The following is an 18,281-nucleotide window of genomic DNA, read 5'->3' as shown; positions in this document are numbered from 1 at the left end:
TAAAAGTAAAAATTGCAGGATCAGGAAATCTCTGCGAAACTGCATCGACTTTAAAATTATGTTCACTTCGGGTCACAGTGAGACTGAAATATAAAAATGAATTTTTTTAGAGTATCCAGCTGGGCAGTAGTGGCTTATGGTGGAAAAAGGAAGCAAGACAGTAGGAAAGGCAGCTTTCACTAGATGTGCATAGCCCTGTCTAGAGAGATAAAGGTAGCTGAAGAGGCTCCTTCCTTCCTCCACTCCAGCTGCTTATTCTCATTTTCACCTGCTGGGATTCCATGCACAGTCACTGGGGTCATACTCTGAAGCAGACTTGCAAAGTGATCTGTTAATGTTTGATGTCAAGATGTCATTTTGCTAATATTTATCAGCTAAAAACAAATCAACAAACAAAAAACCACCACTACTCTATTGGTCTCTGTAATTTTTGATCCCTACTTAAAATATTTTAAATAGCATTTCTTTTTGAGAGCTTTATGATGAACAGTATGGAGTGGATCCCACTGTGCCCTGAAACTCTGCCAGAGCAAACAAAAAATTGGAAAAGATTTTCACCTCCCAAGTAACAATTTACTGAACTTTGTCCTTGGTCAAAGCAATCACTGTGATAGATGCTGCTTTGATTCCATGCTTCAAAGGTCCCAATATTTCAAGTAAAAGACAAAATTAACTGGAATAAAAATGAATGTTAAAACGTACAAGTTCAGCACACTATGCATGCCAGAAAGTGGGCTATGTCTCAAACTCTCTCAGTTTTCTAGAAAAGTATAATTTAGGCAACTCCTGAGGGGTCCAGAGGGATGGTTATGAAAGTCTGAGAGAATCTGATCAGGCAGGCTCAGATATCCAGGCAAGAATGGCTTCTCTGATGTTCAGGCACAGCGATTTATCTGTGGTTAGCAGCTGCAAGGATCAGATCGGTGCACTAGGCGACACCGAGCTGCCTCTTTCAATGTCAGAATAATCCCGTGGCTGCAGTGTGGCAGTTCAGACAGAAAGTCAGGTTCTGCTGCCTTCATTCATACAAAATTGTACTTAGTGCCATGGAAATGCCACAGGGAAATCAGAGAACCAGTCTGTGCAGCCTGGGAGTAGAAGAACCCAGGCTTACTCTGACAAAGTGGAGCATACAGTTAACACCTTGTTAACTACATGGTGTCAACGCTTATATGCTTACATGCTCTATGTTGATTTTTTGTTTTATCACTTAATTTCTTCCTTTCACCAGAGTAATAGCATTTCTTCCCTTTTCAGAAGAAATTTGGAAGCTGCTCACATTAAATTTCATCAGGCAGGTATGTCACTGTGTTGTACAATACCTGACAACCTGACAGTGTCTCGTACAATATGATGTTAGATAATTAATTACATTCCCTTTATACTGTCGCTGCTTTCATTATTGTTACAGAGGACATATACAGATGTAGAAACAAACCAAAATTCCCAGCTGGTCATTGGACAATTTGAATTTTCAAAAATAACTCTGCCTGCAATCTACTACATTAGATGCTACTGAGCAAATCTATGAAGTCTCAGACCTATCTGAAGGGAAATTGGTCCTTGGTAAAGGATTTAAATTAAAATGAAACTTTAGCCATGACGAACTTCTAGAATCTTCTGATTATATACATTAAAGTTATTTTATTTTCTGTAATCACGTTCTAGCAGTGTGAGGTTCATGTGGAATTTATTTGTACTTTTGTTTTCCATGGGTGCACTTTGGTCCTTGAGAGATTTAATTCCATTCTCTCTCTTTCTTCCCTACTACCTTTTTAGGATCTTCATCTGTTTCCTCCTCATTTTGTTTACCTTTCTTGTCCGATTTAGTTACAGTCTGAAGAGCTTTCTCCTCCTTAACTTTCGTTTTGGCCTTTATTAGCCCAGTTTCTGTTGTTTTTGTCTCTGTCTGCTTGACCTTCTCTGCCGTCTTTGCTTCTCCTTTTCCATCCTTCACTTCCTTTTTAACTTTTGCTTCCACTTTAGTGCTCTTTACTTTCTTCTCCTCTGCAGGTAATAAAGAAAAAGCTTTCAGTGTCATTCTCTGCCCCCAACATAATACTCAGTGCCATTTACTTTATATTGTGCTATTAATAAGGAGCATTTCTTCATTATTAACAGCTTGGTAAGATCTGATGAAAACTATAATCCCCTCAAACCAGGCAGAATTAAACAGAAATATGAGATCTAAAGAGGTTGTATCTTCAGTGCTATGCCACGTACTTGGCTAATGCTAAATATAATAGAATGTGCCAAATAATATTGTTTCTAACATGACAGTTTTTATGGTATAGACAAAGGAGAAAGATGTTGGTCATTAAACAAACAAATATAGGAGGAACTATCTGAACAATTTTAGACTTTAGAGTTAAAATCTGTTGTAACTGGAAAAATACTGTGTGGTTATTTTTAAGGTTTGCTTTCATGCATTAATTCTAGGTCTCAGTCCAAGAAGTCTTGAGTTCTTGAGTCTGATCTACATCAGTTCTCAGGGCTAAAAGTGTCCAAGACCAATTAATGAGATGCCCTTCAGCAGAGTGAGGAGATTTCCAAGGACAATTACCAAATTGTAAATATCAGTAGCTGAAGCTACACAGAGCTTGGTGAGACCCAAAGCAAGGTCTTTTCTCACCTGAGCCATGCGTACTCCCAGTGTGTGTTTCTACTTTTCTCCAGTGGAAAATCCAACAGTAGTATAAACTAACAAATTAATCTGTTTAGTGCAAATTTCATATTCCTGTTTTCTTCATAGATCTTGATGTCTCCATCTTTGAGGCAAAACTTTTATGCTACCAAGTAAGGCTCTAGACTTCTATTTCTGTTAAATCATTGAGATGACTAAACTGATTTTATCAAGATGTAAAATGGAATATCTAACTATTGCAAACCACAATTCAGATATTAATATAAGAGCATTGCTACTCCCAGACAAAGACAGGTATTTCCGGCTAGTGGAGAATTAATTTCTTTAACTAGTTATAGTGAAAATGTATGTCAGATCCCTTGCAAGTAGGCTTACTTGTTTAACAGTGAAATGGTGGTTCATACTTTTATTTTCAATTTGAAATTTCAAAAGATTTTGAAAGCATCAAGCATAGAATTAACTCCTGGATGTTCTACAGATATTTAATTCTGATTATAAATTAATTTCATTTTAGTTTCATATAGCTTATTTTTCACGCACATTTATAATCTCTGCTTAAATAAAATAAAGTTTATGCATTTCAATGTCAATTCAGTTTAAAAAACTAGTATAGATAAAAAAGTACCTTTGGGAGGAGGTTTCTTTTCAGCTTTTTCATGTCTTTCAGGTGCATCTTTTTGAGTTACTAGAAATGAGAACAACGGTATATTAGGGAAAAAACTCACAAAGAACAAGAAAATATTGACAAAAACAACATCATCAATGGAAATTTCAGATTTCCCTATGAATCCTGTTTTTCAGTTTTCAAAACTGTTGTTTTCAGATTCATATAGCGGGGTAAAAACCTTCAAAATATCTGCTGAGGCTCCCTTACCAGAAGACAAGTGAGTCACACAGATCTGAAGCTTCCTAGGGAATGTTTTTTCCTGCATATTCCAGATGAAACAAACTTGCTCATGTCAAGTGCTGAGCAGACGTGGACTTGCCCTTGTGCTCCAGCCTTCAGGAAGCCATGTGGCTATATTTGTCTTACAGAAAGGTGTTTTTCTTAGCTTGGGCTCGTTGTCTGCAAACACAGCCATAAGTCTGGTGCTCACTTCAGAGCCCAGCTTGAGTGAGTTCATGTCTGCATAAGATACACTGTGCAAACACACACACCACTCTGTTCCAGAAAGGCTGTTAAAATTTTATGCAGTTCTCTATCTTTGCCCTCCTGGTTACCATCCAAACAGAATAGCAGAACAAGCCAGATTTGAGAGCTAATTACACTTCTTTCAACTGATAACTACATAATACAACATCCTCTCTAACTGAATTCCATCCTGGAGTTCCAGCCTGTACAAGACATGATTGATATTTAGACTTGGTTTTATTTTTTTTAAGATGTTTTTAGATATTGTGTTTAAAAAACACTCATATCACTCATAAAGGCTTTCTGGAGCCTTTATCAGAGTCTGAAGAATTCCGTTGGGTCTTTGTAATGAGCTTAAAGAAAACCTGCTAACTGTGTGGGAAGTAGCCACACAATTTTCAGTATGTCCATTCCCCAGAGCTGGCCAGGACCTGAACATTTTCATTTCCTAGGGGTTGCAAGTGGTTGAAACAGCCCCTCAACACTGCTGGTACCTAATCCAGTTTAGAGCAGATCCCTGAGAAAAGGGAGGGGGGCCTGGCAATGGAAAGCTCAGCAGCACACTGCTGGCAGAAATGCACCTTTGGACACGCTGAGGACAAGTGTCCTGATGCCCTGATGCCATAGGGCTCACGACAGGAAAATTACCCAAGAGAGGGCAGCATGGCCATGTCTCACTGCAGCCTCGTATCTCCACAGCTACAGTGTCCAAACAATTCATAAAATTTTCCAGCCAGTGACTGGAGCCACGGCTGCTATTAAACACATTAAGGCTCTAAGTGATTATTTGGTTAGCTAGCAGAAGATAAACGGGAAAACAGGCTGGCTGCTCATTAGGACTATCTCAGTTATTCTTGGAAGGTGTTTGCTTTTCAAATCAACACCAGCACTGTGGGAATTTATTTTCTGTGGTTACTTCAGCATGATTTCATTTTATGGAAAAAGTCCCACACTTTCAAGCTATCTGCTGAAAGTAGAAAAAAATTAACAATATCCCTGCAAAAGAGAGAGTGGACAATCGTTACCCTTTAAGGTTTTTTAAGGTTTAAAGTTTTCATTCTGTTTTCTTTCCTCACTTTTACTTTCTGTTTTACATTTCTCCTTAGACTACGGTCAAGTGAAAAAAAAAAAGGTAATTTGTATATTTGTATCTATATTGCCTGAAAATATTCAAAGTAAAGCCAGTTAACTCATGCATTTCAACATCATGAGATTAATCTCAATGCCATAACAAACTGATACAAATATACAAATTTCTTCAAGAGTTAACTGAGTAAAATAAAAAGAGACAAAGACTAAAACTGAACTTCATTATAGAAATATCTGCCGTGAAGTAATGTATAATCTCAGAGAAAAACATTCAAATGCCAGGCACTAATACATGTTAGTCTATAAAAAATGGCATAATAGGGCAAGGGGGTTGTATTTGTAAATTTCCCTGTCCAAACCATAGCCAAAGATGGAATTATCAGTCAAAAGAAGAGTGAAAATCACCCCTCACACCCCAACAATATTGCTTCAGAATATATATGATAATTATTAGATATGTAAATATTAACTAAAGCCACTGCTGCCATAGAAGACAGTGAAAATCATACACTGAAATCAAAATGTTATTGAAAAGAAATAAAGGTAAGAAAATGAAATTCTATTTTTGGATATGATGGAAGAGCCAGACTGAGAGAGAGTAAATACTCTCACATTAGGTCTGCTTCAGGTTGAAAACTAATACACAAGAGAAAACTTTTGCAGGCAAATTACTGAATCCTTTGTGGAGAAAAAGGCATCAGGGAATGCAAATAAAATAGTGATAGGTTTTGTCCTTTAGCTGTGTAAGAATCGTTTGTAATAAACTCTGCATCAAAACAAGAGAGTAAAGGAAAAAAAGATATGCTGTGCAAGACTTCACTCAGGGGCTGATCAAGACCTGCTCAAGCAAAAGTGATAATACCCAAAAAATGCACATGAACTAGAAGAGCTTTGTACTTTAAATACTTATCTCTACGCTCTCCCAAGATTTCAAGCACTTTAATTGTACAACTTTTAATGATGATCCACAATACCTTTAGATGGCGCTTTCTTTTCTTGTTTTTCTGGCTTTTCAGGTTTCTCTTTGTGAACAGCTAGAAATAAAACCAATACTCTTAATGACCATTACAAAAAAACCCGCTTCATTTAAATGAGAAAAAGAATCAAGAAACACAAGTAGGCACCATAGTTATGCATGCAAAGAATGAGAAAGATTGATTCAGCTGCTGCTGTTTGCTCTTGATGCCTGGGATCATGGGATTGGAACTTTCAAAAACTTCTCTGCCATCACTGAGGTCTTTGCCATTGGCTGGAGGAGGAGCAGCCTTTCTAGCTCCACTCTAATGCTATGAAAGAAGATAGTAGAGTCATATTTATACTGTTTACTCTTTTTCTTTCTTTAATATATTTATATACTGTAATTTATTGGTTTATTTTGTTTATTACTTTCTTGTTTATTACTTTGGCTAATTTCTGAAGGATTTTCTGAACGCCACAGGAACAACTAACAGTTTTTCCAGCGATGAATGATTAAGCACTATAATTAATTACAAATCTAATTGCAGTGACATTATAACTAATGTTCTTTGGGGCTTTTTGTTTGCTTTTAATTTCCACCTTACAAATTGAAATTAACTGCTCTGTAGTTGCTAGATTTCTGGCTCAGGTTTCAGAATACACCTGAGTTGTGTGGTAGTCACCGAGCGGTGGGCAATCTGAAACGTTCTCCTGTGTGGGCTCTGATTTGCTAATCTTTTGGGATTAATGTTTGCACAGTAACTTGTCCACGGATGTGCAGAGCTGATATTTGCATGGGCTGATGTGCCCTGAGGTGGCCTTAGGGGATCATGTGTGTGAAAATACACAGTTCCCTGTTTGAGTACAGCATATGAGATTATCCTAGGAACACAAAAATGTATGCATGAGCGTTGAGCTGGTGTTTAATAAAAGAAAGTAGGATTTGGGGGAGATGAAACAATGTGTTGCAGGTATCAACTGAAAGAATTAATCCTGGCCTACTCAGTGACTATGCAATGGCCCTATGCAGTATTCTGTTTAAAATGCTTTTTTTTCCACATGACATTCCTGATCACCTTGTGAATGGTTTACCTTTTTTCTTGGATGACCATAGTCTCTTAACAACTATTCTTATTGCAAGTATTGGAAATACTCAGTGATTATTATAAGATTACACTAAGCCAGAGTACAAAATATATTATCTCCCTTCTCCAGGAAAAAAAAACAAATAAAAACATGCAGAAGAAATATTAAATACTACTTAGTGTGCAAGACTTCAAACTTTTTTTATTTAATTTTTTTTCATAATATTTTATAACTCTTTTCTCCAATCAAAGGGATACATAAATGGAAATTGAATAGAGAATTAGCTTTGGGGGTGCCTGCAATGTAAAATAAATTCTGACATTATATATTTACCTGCATGCTTTTCCTTTTTTTCAGGTTTTTCTTGTCTTTCCAGTTTGTCTTTACTTGTCACTAGGAAAGAAAGAAAGCATTATATATATATCCAGAAAAGAAAAAAAAAAAAAGTGGAAAAAATGAAGAATCCAAAACAATTTCACCAAGATAAGCCCTAGGATACTAAGTGGCAGAGTGTGTAACTGCTGAGCTGCCCTGTGCATATTTTCACAGCCCACATCATAGTACAGGGGTGTGAGCAGCCAGCTCTGCCTAACAAGTCACTGCCATGGTAACATGCCTCAGCTGTTTGCTGCATAGCATCATCTCTTGCAACTGTGCCAATTCCAGGAGAATTTCAGAAAACTGTCGATTACTAAGGCACAGCTCACAGCAAATGCTGCTGCCTGTGACAGAAAGAGGGCTTCACCTTGGCCACCCCATACTCTGTCGGACACAGGCTGTAAAAACCCTGGAATCAATCTCGGAGCATAAGAATCACATGTGCAAATGATACATCTGTGACTTGCCAGCTGGCTTGAAATGGATAACCAGTAATGGATATGGATAGCTAGTAATGGATACAGATAGCCAGTAATGGACACTAGCTGAGATCAGTCCCTGGCAATGACGATCTCAGAACCATAATTAGATACCCAGTATGTGCAAAGCAAAACTAACATTATGACAGTGGAAACCGCATTATGCTATCCACTTGTTCACAAAACATTTTCCACTTGCTTTTCTTAGGATTTCACACTATAATTTTCCAAAAAATGAAAAAATAAGCAAGTGGGTTTTAGAGGACTTCTAACAGCTGTGAAAATGCAAGCCCTAGCTTAAGTCTAACTCCTGTGGACATTTCATCCAAATTTAGTAAAACTCCTTTTGTCTAACATGAAGAGATACAAAACTTCTTTTACAGTGCCATGAATTCCATATGTAATTGGATACAAAAGAAGAGTGGAAGGCAATATTCAGGCTTACACATTTTTAAGCAATATAAGGATGAAATACATGAGAATATGGCTGACATCTCTGACTGAGACACTGCTAAGTGACTGAGACTCTTCTAATTACTCTCTGTGTCATCAAATAACTTTCTTAAACTTCATCCAAGAAGTTTATTATAGATTAGAATGGAATGCTATTTATATTCTCCATTATCTCGATCTTGAAAAGGCAATGTATTTAATGTAGAAAATCAGCAGCAAAAATACAGGGATGCAGTCTCTGGAGTCTCCCACTTACACTACAATGAAATGGACCTCAAAAGACACACATTCATAGTCTTAGTTTTGAAATGCAATGCACAGTCTGAAAGTATTGTTTATTAGCACTGTGACTACAGAGAATCTCTATACACAGTAGTGTTTCCATAGCAGTTTTGGCAATAGTTCACTAAATAAAACTAATAGTTCACTTCAAGAAAAAAAATCATTAGGTAGGCAGAATATTAATAGGATTTATGGCAAGGTAAGGCAGTATAACTGTATTTTTTTTCCCACTGGTTATCTGAATTTGGCTGGGATATTTCTTTTTCTTGTTCTGAGAAACTTAATAAAACTTCAAAAACTGTTCTCCTATGAACAAGTTGAAGAGTTCCCCAAGTTTTCCACATTAAAACAGAAGTCTTAATGATAAATTCATTATTTAATATGAGATATTATTACTTTTGCTTTGTCATGTTTCCCAAATCCCAGAAAAAAATTCCCATTTTATTACAATTTTATTTTCTACTAATAAATATTCATTCTAGCAGACACCTCGATTTATATGCCTGCCATTAACTTCTAAAATCAGTCTTGTTAGCTCAAGGTTAAGCACAGCTTTCAGGAGGTGCACGTTCACTTGTGTTCATGGCCTGAATAAGTCTGCTGTGGCTGGATATTCAGTCTTCCCTTTTGTTTTTTGGTAATTTCTTATGATCATTGGCTAATTTATTATGATCATTGGCCTGTTGGCTCTTCAAGAATGCGTTTCTTACTCCAGCCCAAGACTTCATTAGCCATAAGCTACTGCAAAGGACATGTTCTAAGAAGAATTTAAAGTGTTTTGAAAAGTAGATGCACTCCACCAAAATTCCATTTTGCTAAAATATCCTCACAAAAGGCAAACTAGATGGTGGCTCTTGTAACCCAGAGCTAACTTGTGAGTTGTGGGTGGAGAGTAAGCAGTATCCTGATTGTGACTCCTGAAACAGATTTATAATTTCTTGTTGGCATGCACCACCAGAAAATTATTAAATTCTCTCTGGAAGCTCCCCCCGGTGTCTCTGAAATTAATCTGGAGGAATTTCTTTTCTTTTCTTTTCTTTTCTTTTCTTTTCTTTTCTTTTCTTTTCTTTTCTTTTCTGGTTTTTGGTTTTTGGTTTTTGGGTTTTTTTTTGTTGTTGTTTTTGTTTTTGTTTTGTTTTGTTTAGTTGGTTTTTTTGTTTTTTGTTTGTTTTTTTTTTGTTTTTGTTTTTTTGGTACAAAGTATTCTCAAGGACAAATAATATGCTTGGATTTATTCAAGAAGAATAAAAAGGACACATATTTGTGTTCTGGGCATTTTTTACATAACTTACTAGTGTAGTAAAGACTTATTAATTAATATCTGAATATAATTTAAGGTTTTCTGTACAGTGATGAATTTAAATTGTTTTTAAAAAACTCATTCTCCTTCCAGCTGGCTTTCACAACACCTTCTCCATCCTTCAACATTATTGAGATCTACAGGAACAGTCTAAGAGTCAATAGATTAGACCATTTTGAGTCACTAATAAAAAGACAAAGAATAACAAAAGTTGAATACATACCCTTAGAGGGTTCCTTCTTCTCAATTTTTTCTTGTTTTTCAGGTTTCTCTCTGTGTGGTGCTACAAATAATAAACAAATAAATAAACCTCAGTTCACAATAAATCTGTAATCTAAATATATTACACATACTTATGATCTCGTGAAAGTGGTCAAGGAAAAGCATTTGTAAACCCAAATAATGGATTTTAGCTCTGAGTCACAGGTACTTGATAATGTATAGACCTTCTTAATGTCAATATTTAATTACAGCTCCAAGAAAAGTATTTTCCTTGAAAAAGTCTTAAAATATTAGACTATATTTTTCTGAAAGAAATGATTATTCAGCATCCTCAATCTAATCTGTCCTTTCTCTTTTGGTCCTATTACACAACCACCCTGACTCTAAGATTTTTGACAGAGGAAATTATTTTCAGCCGTTGACAGCATTGCTTTCTATTCTTAACAAAAAAACGGCCAGCATAGTGCTTTCTATGCTATTTTTTCTTTATTTTTAGCTGTCACTTCCGTCACAGGATGGATTAACAAGAAAACATCTCTTTTAATCAGAGTGTAACCTCAGGAAGAGCAGCTGTTCAAAACTCAACCGACTCCGTGTCCTGCAAGAGGCAGGCAAACATGAGTCTTTATGGACCCTACTGCCCACCTAGATCTCAGACCATGTTATGAAGTGGTTCAATCCCACATACTAATGATTTTATTCTTAGTAAACCTGCACTACTAAAAGAACAACATTTTGTAATTTCAGGGAAAAATTATTTTCCTTTCTGCACACAGGTTTCTGGGAACAAGTAAAACAAATTCTGATTACAAGATGGTGAGCTTTACAAACAAGCACGTTATGCTTTTGTATTCATTCATTTCACCAGCTTTGCAGTGAATGCCATTTCACAAAAGTGTAAGCACTTTTTTGTTGGCTGTTTCCACATTAAAAAGCAGGTTGTATTCATTAAGAAAAATAATTCAGAATATTCAGTAAATTCATTATGTCTTATATGTTTGGATTATTCAAAATTCATTTTTACTCATAACAAGTAAATTATTGCTGATAACAAACAGCAGTACAGTTAAAATACATTGAAGAGAGATATTTCAAAGCCTTTAAAGAATGTGGATAGCAAATTTGCACTTTAAAAAAAGCAGGCTGTGAAGAAAGCAGGAGCACCAGCAATGTATTATTGAATGAATTACGCACTGCAACTCATTCAAAAACTTTAGGAAATCTAGGAGCATACCAAGAAAAAAAACATCTTCCAAACTGAGTATTTTTTGCAGAAATTGTAGCATGCTTTTACATCTTGCATCTGTGTTAGCAGATGCTGGCTCTATCTAAACACTTTTGTCAGTTTTGGCTGCACAGTTTTGCAAACAATGGCTCCGTGATGGTCAGTGTGAGTGAAACATGAGCTTCTGCACATTCAGACAAAAGCTCTTGTAGTCTCTCTGCCAAAAAATACCACTGAACTATGCAGAACAGACTGATAATCAGAAAGCTTGTTTTTATCCACAAGACATCTTACTTGTGTAAGAAATGATTGTGGGTTTTAAAAAATTTATTGTCGTTTTTCCATAGAATTCCCTTATTTTATGATTTGAGAAAAAAACCACACAACAACAGGAAAACAAACCAAAAAAACTCCAAAAGAAAACAAACAAAAAAAACCCACCAAAACTCATATCCACACAACAAACCCATAAAATGAGCCTTGAACAACACTAGCTGAATTGAATGTCAGTAGACCTGAAAGTGGACAGGAGAAACAAATTTCAATTTGTTTCACATCCTCAAAATAATGCAAACAGCAAAAATGCAAGGAAACACTAATATTTGTGTAGACTACAGTTTAAAAATGAAGAAGAGATCAGCTGGCCCCTTCTTGAGAAAGAAAAGTAACTTGATGTATCTGGGCAGGGAGCCTGGAATGTGGATAAGCAGAGACCAGGCTGGCATAAGCATAAGCTATTTTTCTCTTCCCAATTATAGGCTGAAGGTGATCTCTGGTTAGTTTGAGAGCCTTATCCTGTGTGCTGATATCCCCATAGCCTCAGAGGTTGCTAATCTCAGATTGTAATGTTTATCATTACCTCTTAAGGGCACTGTCAGAGCTATGGCTTCCCTTATTTGGGAAGGGCAGGTGCTGCCAAAAATTAAAGTGTTCATGTTTCAGGGCTGTGATCATTGGCCATTTTTGACTCTTCAATCACAAGACCAACAAAATCTATGGAAGCTTTTGATCTGACAAATTTAAATCTGATATTTCTTAGCATATTAACTCTCCCCTGAAATGTTTTCATGTTCATATGTAGTCATAAAAGCTCTGTCATAGAAAATACATCACTGTCTACAGATCTTTTCCGTATTTTGTGACTTGGATATCTTTTTCTTTGTCAAGGGCTTAATACATGCCCTTTCTCAAGCCCACAGTTCTAGGTGCAAGCATTCAATTTTAGAATTAGCCAGGCTGGCCATACTGCTATATTTCTGTGAAACAAATTAGAGTTGATTGGATTTTCTTTTCCATATTAAAAAAAAAAAAAAAGTCATATAAAAATGTTTTTAAGGCTACTTATATACTCTTCAGCTGAAAAATGTCGGAGCTAAAACTGTTCATTCAGTTTGAATTCAATAATTTTATTAGCTTTATGACACATTTTGTAATTAAAAGATCGCCTCTTTTGTTACTTTTGCTACTAGGATGCTGGTGACATCCACAAGAAAAAATAATTAGATTTAAAAACCAAGTAGATATATGGCAATTATGGAAGCTAAAATTTTTCCACATATTAAAAGAGATTTTCTTGGACTTCCATGCAAATACCAAAAAGTCACAAGCTCAGAATGAAGTGTTATTAGCATTGGAAAAAAATATAACACCCCAACCTAATTTTCACTAACCTAGATTTTGGAAATTGCTGAAACATTTTTGCATGTCTTTGAATGAAAATTCAGCCTGAGGCAAAAAGATGAACCTGGGAAATCTCATCCTAAGAGACTGGAGTGTGATAAATTTATAAATAATCTAAAATAGAAGGTTATAATGGAAAATTTTAAGGTAATTTAGCAATATATTCCAAACCTAATATTACTATCTACTTCACAGAAAAATAAAAATAAGGAGCATCACATATATGTGAGAGGATTTTCCTAATTTCAATCATCATCACAGATTTTATTTGAATCAAATTGAATCACAGTGAAGGGGGATGTGATTTAGGGTTTTTTTCGATAAAGTTCTCCAACAAAGACATTCCACACTCCAAAACCGAAAGTGCAAAAAGAAGAGATGTAGTAAGACACTACTTCCACACCTAAGAGAAGCAAAAATAGTTTCCAGCAGAGTAAGTCTTAATTGTGCTGCTCAGTACAAGGCCAGGTGATGAGTGCAGTAAGCATGAAGCAGAGATTGCTCGCCCCAGCTGATGGACTAAGTGCTTGTCTACAGAGCAGCACTCTCAGGAAAGTTAAGATAAATGAACTGATACAATGAAGTTAGAGTGCTTTAGTCAGAGAGCATTAAATCTCTGTGTAGATGCTTTCATTTGGTAGTAAAGCAACTTTAGACGGCTAAAACTGTGTTCTTGAAGGAACACTGGAAAAAAAAAGGGGTTGGTCTAGAGAGGGGCATAAACTCCCAGATCTAAATCCATAACTTAAGGAAACTACAGTTATGCTGCCATCTGTACCATGTTCTCCAGTTTAAAGAGGATTCAGGCATAGCTGTAGCTGAACCTTGAGTAATCAGACTAGACAGATTTGTCTGTGAATTAAATATGCCTTTTAATTTATTAAGTGGGCGAAATTATGTGGGTTTCTATCATACTAGGATTTGTATGATCTAGATCTATTTATCTGTTTAGCTGTCTCAAATACTTTGTCTCCCAGCTACAACAAATGAGCCATCATTATATTGTTTTCTTCCATACCTCACTCCATCAGCAACGCATTAGTGAAGTGATTTTGGGAAAAGTCACACAGTAAATCAATCTTTTCCCATTCCTTCGCAGTGCCTGTCTTAATTAGAACTATTTGCCAGAAATGCAGGACAATTCATTTTACTGGTAAGATCAGTTTTCCATAAAATCAGAAATTGTCATTGGACTTCCATTAGACAGAACTTCTGTGCTTACATTTACTTTTCTCTCTCTATTTTTATTGTTCTTGCTTTTTGCCAAAACAACGTGTCATTAACTCTTATTGGTAAGTAATAGTAATAACAATTATATCACCTATTTCTTAAACAGGCTCCAGCAGCAGCTCAGAGACCTGCCAAATCTATCTAGAACACAATATCTATATGCTCAGGAGAGTTGTATACACGAAGATAATCAATCCCTTGTGCCTCTGCTGGCTGATCAAGCTCCTGGTCATGCAGTCCAGGTGCCACTGCGCTTGTGAAATCATTAATACCTCAAATACCAAATTGGAAAGATCCTCCTTTGTAGTGAATTTGTGCTTATGTGTACATGTTTTCATGAAATAATTTGATTTCAGGGCTCTTAAGCATGACCAATGTCTTTGTGAAATTATTTCTCAGAGTATTCTTCTTTCAAGGTTTAAATCTGCTACAATAATTGAAATAGACATTCTTGCTTATAACAATACATAGAAGTTTATCAAAATACTTAATTAAAAGCAAATTTTAGGGCACCAGTTTGTCTGGCTCTCAGTACTTTTTGAATCTTTTAATTTCAGCCACTTCCATCTGGGATTTTTATTCATTAAAAGTGTTCTTCATATTTCAGTTCAATCTTTCAAAAATGAGGCTTATAGATTGAACTCCCTTGTAAATTGTGGGACTTGTACTCAGAGGATTTGACTACTCAAAAAATATAATTAAATTACTTTTAAAACTCCAGTGTTCCCACATGTTGGATAGAAGACAGAAATGTTTTTCCCATTTTCTGCTATTGCAAATATTCATTTTATTTCTGGATTTTTCCTATTAAAAAACAATAAAAGACTGTTTGTACATATTTCCTGAAGGTACTTTAGAAGGTAACAGTAAAATTCCCTAAGGATTCATGCCTTTATCACACTGTAGACAGAGGCCAGACAGAATGTTTTCTTGTAATTGTTCCTCCTATATACAAGTCATATTGTTGGAATTAAACATGAAAACAAAATATAGAAGAAAAAAATTGTTTTGTGCTTCAGCAACTGATTGTGTAACTAGAGACTGCATTATCAGGCACATGAATAATAGGACTTAGCTAATAACACCTGAACACTTTTTTTTGCTGGCATCTTAAAATTTCTTTGTAATAATTCCTCCAGTGTTAATATTGTTCTGTGTAAAGAAATGCACTTTTGTATTGATGAAATGGTACACAAGAGGCTGTTTTGGTCAAGATTGCAACATCATTTGTGTTTTTAGATTACTTTGCTTGAAAATACTTTAACAGGGAACCTTGCTAATGGATCTGAGTTCATAATTGCCTGGCTTGCCCACTGGTATGCTAAAAAATTCATTTTGATAAAACATGATTTATTAAATAGTTGGGAAACAGTCCTAGGCAGTCCAGATGACCCTGATTAGCACAGAACTGGAGGTAAAAAGTACTATAAAAACATTTTACAGAGGTGTAATATACTATCACACTAAGAATACATATAGAAATTAATATAATTGCATGAAGGTGGGTGTATGTGTATACACAATCTTTTTAATAAGCCTTCTTCTTGCTTCCTCCTGCCACTATCAAGCTGAGCACTGGTGTGTTAGAGGGATGCTCATCAAGTTTTATGTGGCCTAGCCTTTACAGAAGAGCTCTGTTAGGCAAAAAACATTCAGAGATCCCAGGAAACACCTCTGTTTATATGACCTCTGGAAACCAGTCCAAACCAGTTCCTCTGTGGATTTTTGGAAACTGCCAGTTATAGGAGATTAAACAGTCTGGAAAAGAGCAGGTTCTTAAAATGGAAGCTTTTCTTATCTCTGATGCACACCTGGCTCATTCTTAACTATGACTTCCTAACATGGATGGCACCCACTGGCCTATAAATTTGCTTTTTTCCTTGCCCAACACACTTCATGCCTTTTGCACCAGAGGAAGTTCATCAACACTGAACTTTCTTGCAACTTTGCAAGGAAAAAAATTTCTGGAAAAGTTTGGGCAGGAGAATCTCATTATGAATGTGCATTTTCAATCTAGCTACACAAGCATAAAATTACAATTTTTTTGTTAATGCTAAGGTATACATGAATTTTTGATCATTTGCAGTCTGTGCCAACTGATCTTTGAATGCTTATATGATACAACAGCAGTAGTTAACCAAGTTAGCAAATAAAAATTATGTAATTAACAAAGACACTGTATGTTACACAAATATATGTGGGCAAACAAACAAAAAATCCAGTTTACCCTTAGCTGGTGTTCGTTTTTCAGGTCTCTCAGTTTTCTGTTTTTGAATTTCTGAAAAAAATTGCAACACATTTATCAATATTAGAATAATTTTCACACAGAAAAATATCAGATGCATTCTCAAATTAAAAACATAAAATTAAAAAGTGCTTAAAATAATATGGCTGCACCACAGCTTTGTCACCTACATAATCAGTTATATACAATATAGTTCAATTTTATATATATACCCAGACAATATATATAGTTAAAAATCACAATATTAAGTGCCTTTAATAATTAATCTGCTTTTAATTGAGCCATACAGATAATTTTAAAGGCAAGAATAAGTTTTGCTGACCTGTAATAGCTATACAGTAACACGTGTTGGTCATGATTCAGAAAAATATTATTTACTAAACATTTTTTGTATTTATCTTGAGTTGTTTACCAAGATTAGTATTTTATGTTTTAGAAATTACCTTTGGAAAGTTCTTTTTACTACATTTTCTAAAATTTTTAAAGCTCACATACTGCATTAGTATCTCCAACACACAATAAAAGGTAGACTCAATGCTCTGTACAAACTACAGAGATAAAAGTTCCCGGGTTGGGGATTGTTGTCTCAGGGAATTACTCATTTTGATCCTACTGTACACCAAAAACTGAGAACAGGAGGAAGGAGTACAGTATTTATCTGCCCTTGTTATGCCATTCCATTTGAACAAAATTTTTCAGCTATAATATTGATATTAAATTACTGCTATACTGCATATAAATCTTTTTTTCTACTGTCCTGTCTACTGGGTCAAAACCAGGATATTATATAAAAAAGGTAAAATGTTGAATTTTTAAAAAAGAAAACCAGAATTAAAACAAATGTGCGTAGCCCTCTTTGCACACAGCTGTAGAAATTTAAAGGGCGTTTATTATAGCTGTGAAATAAAGCCATTAAACTATACAGAGTGCCTGGTTTATCATATTTTGCACATATTTCCTGCAGTAGGAAACCTCTCTAAACTACTGTGTGAAATTTGTTTTAGACAAAAACAAATGCAAATCTCACTAGACTCTGTGGGAGATGCCTTCTTGTATTTCAGTGTTACCTGTGGTCTACTGGGTTTAAATAACAAGTACACTGACCCCAAAATTAATCCAACAGAGGAAAAGTTACACATTTTGCATCTCAAGTCTAAGAATCTACTCTAATGTCTCTTGAAGACAACTGAAATATTTCACTTACAACCTTAGTTATTTTGTCAGCATATACATTGCCAAAGAAATCCAGTAGGAAACTGAATTTTCTCTGCCTAGATATTTACATAAGTATTTGAAGATAATGCAGAATGTTTTTACTGTATAGTGTTTGGTACCTGAAATGATTATTGTGTGTGGTTTGCAAAAACATAACAATAACATTTCTATGGCATCAAGCTATGTTGTCTCCAGATAGAATATTATTTCACTGAGATAAAGAGTAACAGAGGGTAAAACACATCACTGTTTGCCACTACTGTATGGAAACATAACTAAGCTAATTATATGATGTCATTAGGCTAAAGGGAGTTTTTATTCGGTTTTCATCTTCCTCTTTTCAGCCTGGGTGCACAGTTCATTTATTGTTCTATAAACCTCAAAGGGTGAGAATAGGAAGAAATATACTTCACTGATTTATTGTATTTCAGCCGAACCTGGATTATTTTTCTTTTGAATATGCAAGGGTATTTTATTTCTATTGACTGAGAGAATCCTGTTGCTGGATTTTCAAACTTTTCCCACTTGTTTTGCTTAAATAGCTACATGGTCTAGGTTAGACAGAAAAAGTGGTAGGAATGGTGCAAGACAGGAACTGATGGAAGATTACTCCCTAATTCCGGGCACATCTGAGCACTTTTCCATGCCACTGCTCCAGACTGCC

General features: G+C 35.4%; 1 protein-coding gene across 1 annotated transcript in view; it reads right to left on the bottom strand.

Annotated features, from left to right (window-relative positions):
- Positions 1-18,281, bottom strand: part of TRDN (triadin) — a 216,100-nt gene that overhangs the window by 142,925 nt on the left and 54,894 nt on the right. Inside the window, exons 5-10 of the mRNA XM_088161865.1 lie at positions 16,385-16,435; positions 10,024-10,083; positions 7,242-7,301; positions 5,840-5,899; positions 3,270-3,329; positions 1,813-2,007 (exon numbers count right to left, since the gene is read on the bottom strand). Coding sequence (XP_088017991.1) covers positions 1,813-2,007; positions 3,270-3,329; positions 5,840-5,899; positions 7,242-7,301; positions 10,024-10,083; positions 16,385-16,435 — 486 coding nt within the window. The remainder of the gene's footprint in view (positions 1-1,812; positions 2,008-3,269; positions 3,330-5,839; positions 5,900-7,241; positions 7,302-10,023; positions 10,084-16,384; positions 16,436-18,281) is intronic.

This window comes from Sturnus vulgaris, chromosome 3, assembly GCF_052056855.1.
Source record: "Sturnus vulgaris isolate bStuVul1 chromosome 3, bStuVul1.hap1, whole genome shotgun sequence".
NCBI lineage: Eukaryota > Metazoa > Chordata > Aves > Passeriformes > Sturnidae > Sturnus > Sturnus vulgaris.
The sequence above is the reverse complement of the archived record's forward strand: the minus strand, read 5'-3'. Positions and strand labels throughout refer to the sequence as shown.